General features: G+C 38.6%; 1 protein-coding gene across 1 annotated transcript in view; it reads right to left on the bottom strand.

Moving 5' to 3' along the window:
* Positions 1–1,580: 1,580 nt before the first annotated feature.
* The window catches only part of LOC126481380 (zinc finger protein 182-like), a 152,605-nt gene continuing 144,916 nt past the window's right edge, over positions 1,581–9,269 (bottom strand). The window contains exon 6 of the mRNA XM_050105093.1: positions 1,581–3,571. Coding sequence (XP_049961050.1) covers positions 1,705–3,571 — 1,867 coding nt within the window. The 3' untranslated portion in view covers positions 1,581–1,704. The remainder of the gene's footprint in view (positions 3,572–9,269) is intronic.

Genomic DNA, 9,269 nt, shown 5'->3' with positions numbered 1-9,269 from the left:
ATCCTCTAATTACTGTCCATAAACAGGGTGTTCTCTACTCCACTTACAATAATCTGATCATCTTTGAAAAAATATTTTCACAAATTCCCTGTGTCCTCTGTCACCTGGCTAAGGCTACCACTTGGTTTCACATAACTTGTGACCTGATACTCGATTCCTAATTTGTCCTGTACCATATAGCCTATGCCTATCCCATGGCTACTACCTAGCAGAAAGAGTATTTCCTTCCAACTCTCTATTGGTACCAACTTACACTTGGTTTCTTTACTACAAGTCTGCTGCACCCTACTGTGATCTAAAGATGGCTGAGGCTCTTCCTCTCCTGCTTCAGGTAACAAGTCAAATTTATTCAATACTGTAAGCTCACATGTAGATGAAGAAGTGATGAGCTGTTCCCATTTTGCCTACTACTTGTTACTTTTAGTCAGTTCCCACAATCTATTCTGCCTTGAACCTGTCTAGTACAAATTTCACATGTTCTACCTCAGTCTACAACAATAACGTACCTAAGCCTACTCACAGAAACAGAAGATATAGTATACACTGTTCTTAAAAGTATCATTGAGTTGTTTTCTGTGAATGGTCTCACCCTTAATTTTAAAAAGGCACAAGATACTCAGTTCTGCACATCTGTGGGTACCACACCAATGATGAGTGTAACACATGGTAGAAAATAATAAAGTGGATGGAAACAGCAAAATTTTTTTGATGCCCATATTGATGAGAATTTAAACTGGAAAGAGCACATTTTGGAGCTCCTAAAACAACTAAGTTCAGCCACATCTGCACTTAGAAATCATTACGAATCTTGGGAAGAGGCAAGTCAGCAAGTTTACATATTTTGCATATTTTCATCCAATAATGTGATATGGAGTAATGTTCTATGGTAACTCATTTTCAAGGGAAAAGTCTTCATTGCTCAAAAACATGCTGTACAAATAATAGTGGTGCTCATGCACAATCATCCTGTGCACATCTGTTCAAGTAGTTAGGCATTTTGACTAAAGCTTCACTGTACACATACTCTCTCATTAAGTTTGCTGTAAACAATTAAGTAACTGTCAAAAGGAACAAAGATGTACATAGTTACAATACAGAAGAAAAAAAAAAGGACATTCATTAATGTCACCTTTAGCACAAAAAAGGGTGCTCAATGCTGCAACTAAAGTTTTGATAACTTACCCAGTGATCACAATAACTGACAGACAACATAGCAGAATTTGAAAACTAACTGAAAAAGTTTCTCCTTGACAACTCTTTCTGTTCTGTAGAACAATTTCTATTATCGTAACGTGTAAAAGGTGGTGTATTACACTATCATCTAAATAGAAAGATTAAATAAATTGTAATACACTTCTCTGTCATAATTTCAATGTTGAGAATCGTTAGAAAAAGTTGACACAAACAGTGGTTACCTTGATTGCAATGGGGAAAGGTATCAAGAAGGAGGTGGCAGGGTGCAGGGCAAAACAAAATTATGTGAGTTTTTAATTTTTGTTACATTTTGAAAAGAAATTGCTGTAAACAGGACAAATTATATAAAGAAAACATAAATTAATTTTTTATTAAATATACATGCATATAAAATAATATAATAAAATATTATTACATTTTTCAAATACTGGTAATAATTACTGTCTTAATACCATATAATACAGACTGCCATTATAAAATAAATTAATTGGGTATGAGATGTTCATGTCATTATAAATTTGAATGAATCACAGAATGTATGTCAGGATGAATAGCAGACTGAATTTCAGAATGTATAACGGACTGAATATCAGTGGCAATATGTTCACGGATGTCTGCTTGAAGATGAGAGGCAACACTTTTTGTCACATCGGACTCCACATCTGGCTGAATTTGCACATGAATTTCATTTTGCTGAATTTCTGTTTCCACTTCAACAATAGGCATATCTATCAAAAATTCACTAGTGATTTCTGTATCACTGAGAGCAAGCTCAGTTATCTGCTCTATTTCCATAACAACAGCATCATCATCAAGTCTGACTTGTTTCATTCGTTCCTTGTCTTTGGTGTGAGTCTTTGTGTGTTTCTGCATGTCACCCTTCTGTGCAAAGGCACGACTGCATATTGGACACTGGTGAGGTTTTTCACCTGTGTGTGTGCGTTTATGCACAACCAGAGATTGAAGGCGTTTGAATCTCCTTTCACAGAAAGGGCAAGGATATGGATATTCATCTTTATGGAGAGCGGAATGCTGTTTCAAAGTGAAGGAGCTTCTGAAAGTCTTTCCACATACATCACACTCATAAGGCCGTTCACCAGTGTGAATTCTCATATGAACACGGTAGGGATCCACAGCAATAAAACGCTTCCCACACACTTCACAATCAAAAGGTTTTTTCTCCCCCGTGTGCTTTGCTAGGTGATATTTAAGTGTTAATTCAGACTTTAATTTCTTAGAACAGATAACACATTCATAGCTTACATCCTGAACATTACCAAAGTCATATAAATGCTTCTTTTTGTGCTGGTTTAGATTTCCCAGTCTATTAAATGCAGCACCACAGGTCTCACAAGTATGCGGTTTTACTCCAGAATGGCTTAACTTATGCTGTTTTACCAAAGCCTTGCTGTAGAATGCTCGACCACAAATATCACAATGGAAGTTCTTTTCAGTTGAATGAATTATCAGATGTTTGTTAACAGAAACATTGTCTTTGAAGCTCTTACCACAAGTTGGGCATGAACAAGGCCTATCACTTGAGTGTGTTCTCATGTGAACTCTTAGACTTTGGGGGTTTGACAACACTTTGCCACAAAGATAGCATAAAACGTTTCTGCTGTCAGAGTGTATTTTTTCGTGTCGCCACATTGCACTTCTATTGGCAAATGTTTTATTGCAGATACTACACGTTAAAGACTTGGGTTCGATATGAGTGCGTTTGTGACGCCTCAATGCCTTTTTGAAATGAAATGATTCTTGACAAATAGTACAAGTGTATGGCTTCTCATTTGTATGGAGTCGCCTATGAATTTCTAGCTGGGATTTAATTTTATAATGGGCACCGCAAAATTCACATATATTTTCTGCGGGAATGTGATGTTCTTTTACATGTTTTCGATAAGGTTTCAGCCCGCAAAAAACTAGGCCACAATCTTCGCACTTATGTAGCTCTCTCTTTCTGTATCTTCTAACATTTTTGTTGTCTGGCAACTTTTCTATGCTATGCTTTGTAAACTCATGTATAAAGAGTTTGTCTGATGTCTCAAATCTCTGCTTACAAATAGTACACTTATGAGGTCTTTCACTATCACATTCAACACTAAAGAATGACCCATCAAATGTATTATTTTCTGTATTCGACGTCTCCTCCTTCTGAGTAATTTTGGAATAACTCTTTAGTCCAAAACTGCCAGCTGCTTTGTAGTCAGAAATATTAGGTTCTGATTTAGATGTTTCACAACCAGAAAACAATGATGTTTGATGTGATGATGTTATAGAGCTGTCACAAGAATCATTACCAACATTTCCATCACTCTGATTGCCAGAATCTGTGAAAACATAGATAACATCGTTCTTCTCCACGGTATCTGAACACCTGAAACAGATGATGACATAATAGGTAAGTGAAGGTACACCTAATGCCTATTATGCAGTACCTTTTATTATACAGTAAAAAGATTGATCCCATTACTAAGAAACAAAATACATACAGGGTGTCCATAATTAAAGTTCCACTTTCGAAATACTGTAGAAAGAGCACCTCTACTAAAATGATGTCAGATTTGAACCTTCCTCTGTGTCCAAATTTGTGTCATCCTTTCAGAATGAAGTCTCTCTCTTTCATCAGACCATACTGTTTCAGTCTGTTCTCTAATTTCCCTCTGACCAACTTGCCAATCAAACATCTTTTATCCGAACGTTTTTCTATTTATAACGTCTGCCTGAGTCACACCAGCTTCTTTAAGATCCTCCTTGATTGCAGCGACCATTTAATTGGCTCAGTTGTGGCCTTACTTCTGTTTTTGTAGAATATGAACAACATATTATTGACACAAGGGGAAACATCATGGCATTAATATACAGGGTGAGTTGCTAACAATTGCCACCAAGAATAACTCAGAAAGTATGATAGGACTGAAAAGTTTGTGGGAGAAAAGTTGCATGGGACATCGGGGGCCACATTATAACGTTGGTTTTTTGTTGCAAGGGGGGTCACTTCAGAGATATGAAGGTCAACATTGTTTTTTTTAAATGGGATGCTATAGTTTGGTACTTATTTTCTGATAGCAGTTATCAAGACGAATCCAATGAAGTGTAGCTGTAAGGTCTTTGAAGGTCACAAAGGTGGCATGAACATCCATTTACAGAAGGTATTTGAAATGATGACTCCTGGTATCAATGCAGTGTGGCAATCTTATTATCGTGGATTGAGTAGTATTCCTTACCACTTCAGCACTTATTGAAGCACATGCTCTGATAATTCTCTCTCGCGTATCTTCAGGTCTAGTTGGAACGTCTTTATAAACAATGTCTTCTACGAATCCCCACAAGAAAAAATCCAGAGGCATCAAGTCTAGCGAACAAGCCGACCACGGCACACCTCCTCCATGTCCAATCCAACGATTTGAGAATTGTCTTTGCAACTCATTTCTAGCCATCAGCGAAAAATGTGCCAGACACCCATCACGTTGATACCACATTCTGCTCCTTTTTCCTAAAGGTATTTGTGGCAACAACAGATCTAATGTTTCTTGCAGGAATACTGTGTACCTCCTACCATTAAGATTTCCTTTGATGAAACAGGGGCCTATAATTCTGTCCTCCAAAATCCCACACCATACATTCACCAACCACGATTTTTGGTGTGCAACTTTCTGCAGCCAACATGGATTTTCAGTTGCCCAATAATGCATGTTAGGAAAATTAACATTTCCATAGTTCGTGAATGTAGCCTTGTCAGTAAATACAATCAAATTAATAAATGTGTCATCCCTCTGAATCTGAAGTTGGGCCCACCAGCAGAATCAAATGCGATGCATAAAATCCATACCAGTTAATTCTTGGTGGAGTCTGATACGATAAGGATGATATTTTTGGCGATGCAGAACACGAACAATGCTACTCTGGCTCATGCCAGATTCCCTTGCAATTTGACACAAACTAACACAAGAATCTCAGACCACAGTGGCAAGCGTACCAATTTCTGTTTCCTCGTTAGTAACTTCCCTTTGCTGGATATGTTTCCAATGCATTAAAGATCCAGATGTTCTCAATTTATCACACACCTATTTAAATGTACAACATGTAGGGTGAGTACGCTGAAGATATCTTTCAGTGTATAAGTCTCTAGCTCTCACTGAATTTCACTGGCATTCTCTGCAAATGAGGAGCACATCGACTTGTTTTTCGAAGGAAACATCATTCACATTTGCTTCATTCGACAATACTAGTCTTACCGTTCCTATTAGTGTTGTATTGCGAAACCACTGACTGGTGTTTACAGGTCAATGGCACGTTAGATGGATACCCCGTATTCGGCCAATATTTACTATTTGCACGATATATAGGAGAGAACTGTCAGAGTGTGTGCATTGATAAGTGCCGAAGTGATAAGGAATACCACTCACAATCCATGATAAGAAGATTGCCGCACTGCATTGGCACCAATGGTCATCACTTCGAACACCTTCTGTAAATGGATGTTCATGCTACCTCTGTGACCTTTCTTGACCTTCAAAGACCTTACTGTTACACATCATTGGATTCGTCTCGATAGCCGCTATCAGAAAATAAGTAACAAACTATAGCATACCATTTAAAGAAACAAAGTTGACCTTCATATCTCTGATGCAACCCCACCTAGCAACAAAAAACCACTGTCATATAATGGCCCCCGATGTCCCATGCAACATTTTTCCCATAAACTTTTCAGCTATCATCATACTTTCTGAGTTATTCTGGGTGGAAATAGTTAGTGATTCACCCTGTGTATCATCCACCATGGCAAGATCGTACCGCATTGGATGGGAAAAATCAGTTTTTAGTTATCCTGAGGCCAAAGACCTCATAAAAAGCAAAAGACATTTTTTAACTGTCCTGCAGCAAAAAACCGCATAAAAATCAAAATGACATTGGTTTTTAAGTGTAATGTGACTGGCACAAGACACATTCAACATGCTGTCCGCCTTTTTTGCCACAAGTTGAAATCGAGAAACAGCATGTTCCAAAACAGATCAGAGTGTCTCGGGGTCACATTCAGAATGCATTAGGCAATGCATGTCTTCAATTCAGCTACGTTCATAATTGGAGCACGGAACACTTTGTCTTTCAGGTAACTCCCAGCCAAAAGTCACACAGATTAATATCAGGTGATCCGAAAGGCCAAGATGTTGGGAAATGATAACTGAAAATTCTAGCATTTCCAAAACGCCCCTGCAGCAGCCACTTCACTGGCAGTGCAGTGTGCGGAGGAGCACCATCTTGCATGAAAATGATCCTACCCCCACATCCACACTGCTGAACTGTTGGAATGATGTTGATGCTCAAAAGATTCTCATAGCATTTACCAGTGATGGTACAAGTAACACGATCTGCAGGACTCATCTCCTCAAAAAATACAGCCCTACGATAAACGATGCCGTCAACAGCACACAGTCACCTCTGCGGAATGAAGTGGTATTGGTTGGTGTGTTTGCAGATTTTTCGCCACCCATGTTCTGCTGTTCTGCTCACTGGCATGTCCTAGGAGATGGAAATAGGCTTCATCTGCCAACAGAATGTTCCATGGCCATTCACTGTTCACTTCCACGTGAACAAGAAATTCCAGAGTAAATATTTGCCTTTCTGGCATGTTAGCATGAATCAACTCCTGAACACAGGTGATTTTGTATGGATAGCAAAGCACAAAGTTGTGTAGGATTTTATGCATTGTGCACTCAGGTATGTCTAATGTTCAGGCAATTCCCTGTGCAATGCATGTTTGCACGCCACTGCTGAACCCCTCCCACAATGTTGTGGACACATTTTCAATAGGCATCAGATCAACTGCTTTCCTCCCTCAAACACTGCATTTCTAACAAATCTGCCGTTTCAAATTTTTTAATAATTTTCCCCAGATGCTTAGCAGACATCAGACCAAAATGTTTGAAAAACCCTCGAATGCCCAAAATTTCTGCAAGGTTATTGGCACACAGTCACATTTCTTGTAAAAGAACTGTACAAACAGCATGCAATCCTTCATGGAGACAGTCGTGCTCGGACGCAAAGTAAAGAACAGCCACGTGCTGCTTGTCTGTTGGTGAGCACATTCTGATGCTTACAGTGCCATCTATTGGTAATTCCCACCACCACTGTTCACATTTGCAGTCATTGTCATTCTGTTTCTACAATGTTTTGCAACTGTAACTTTAATTATGGATACCCTTTTATGAGGATAGACAGCAAACAGAAGAAATACTGTGCAGCAGAATGATACAAAGGAAGGATGAGAAACAGCTTTTTTTCTTACAAAGTCCTTCAGAAAACACACGCACACAATCTGTTGTCTCCTAATGCTGCAGCACGACTGGGGACAGGCAGACTGCAGTATTGTAAGTCAACAGTGGTCCCCCCCACCCCACCTCTCTCTCTCTCTCTCTCTCTCTCTCTCTCTCTCTCTCTCTCTCTCTCTCTCTGTGTGTGTGTGTGTGTGTGTGTGTGTGTGTGTGTGTTTTCTGAAGAATTACTTTGCTCTAAATTAAATTAATTTTTCATCCTTTCTAAATGCCTGCTCTGTGTCTCTTATTTGAGGACCAAGGCTCTCTATCTTTATATCCACATTATAATTATTTCTGGATTTGCTATTGGCATCAAAGTATTATAAATATAACCAGAGAAAAAGTGACCTATGATACATTATGGGTGTCTGTTTGGATTTTAAAACAATATTTCTAACACATCATTTTAACCAATATGGACAAATTTTTCAATTGCTTTCTGAAACAAAAATTATTGAAATATGATTAGTAGTAATTATATGTACATTAAAAGAATAGAAATTCTTAAAGGTATGGGCTGGATTTATAAATATTGTAATCTTTTTATGAAATGAGTAAATACATGGCTATTGGAAAAAAGAAAGGGAGAAGGCAGGTATAGAAAAGGAGCAATAAGAGTTTAGGCCGACGGGAAGAGCGAAAGGCTCATGGACGGAAGAAGGAGAACAGAGCAGATGACGAGAGAGTGGTGGGGAGAATGCAGACAAGAGGAGAGGGGGAATAGAAGTCAGGGAAGGTTGGGCACTTTACATCAGTCAGTCTGTTAACGATCAGCTCATGTAAACTTTGACTGTTACTGTCGCCAGATATCATGGCTGTTTTCTGTGTCACTTTGAATGCATGACAATAGTGCCTGTCAATCACTCTTTTCATTGTGCCTGTCTGCAGCTCAACACATCACCTTTACAGTGAGTAGCAATCTACCTTTTTCACAGTATTGCTGATATTACAACCTGGACTTTCCACTGTTTGACGCTATTATCTTGTCATTTGTAGTATATAAAGTCTTACATTATGATGCTTCTATATTGATTTTTATGTCATTTTTGGCAGCTGACACACATATTTTACAGCTGACATTCCCTTGCCTTGTCAACAGCCAACTGACAAAGTGTCCTCTCATCTTAGGTACAGATTTTTATATTCCAGTTTGTACTGTTCAATAATTTTCTTAAAATCTTTTGTAAATACCATTAATGTTGGAATGCAGTTCCTGTCTTGTAGCCCTCCAGTTCAATGTCTTCCAAGTCTGATGATGAACAGAAATGCTTGAAACTAGTTATTGGTGTCTAGGAGGGGAAGCTAAAAAGAGAGAAAAGGGATGTTTATTCTAATGATAGAAAACTGAAACATACATTATTTTTCAAGATAACCTCCCTACACTTCAATGCACTCTGTCCATCGTTTCACAGTGTTTTGACTCTGTCGAAAGAAAAGTTTTTGGTTGCATCTGTAATCATTTTTGCACCACATCAATGACTTGTGGATCAGATGCAAATCTTCTTCCCCTGAACGCTTCCTTCAATGGTCCAAACATAGGGAAAATGCTTGGAGCCATGTCTGGACTGTATGACGGGTGTTCCAACAATTCGAATCCCAACTTCTTTATTATAGTTTTGGCTCTCCATTTGCCAGAATGTGGCTGAGCATTATGTGCTGCAGGGTGACAGCTTTTTGTGTCTGAATGCAGCTTTCAGTTTAGTTCGCAACACATCACGATAGTTCTCAGCGTTCAAGGTTTTGCCTCTTAGAGTGAAA

This window comes from Schistocerca serialis, chromosome 5 (assembly GCF_023864345.2).
Source record: "Schistocerca serialis cubense isolate TAMUIC-IGC-003099 chromosome 5, iqSchSeri2.2, whole genome shotgun sequence".
Classification (NCBI taxonomy): Eukaryota; Metazoa; Arthropoda; class Insecta; order Orthoptera; family Acrididae; genus Schistocerca; species Schistocerca serialis.
Note: the sequence above shows the minus strand (reverse complement) of the source record. Positions and strands in the feature narration are given on the sequence as shown.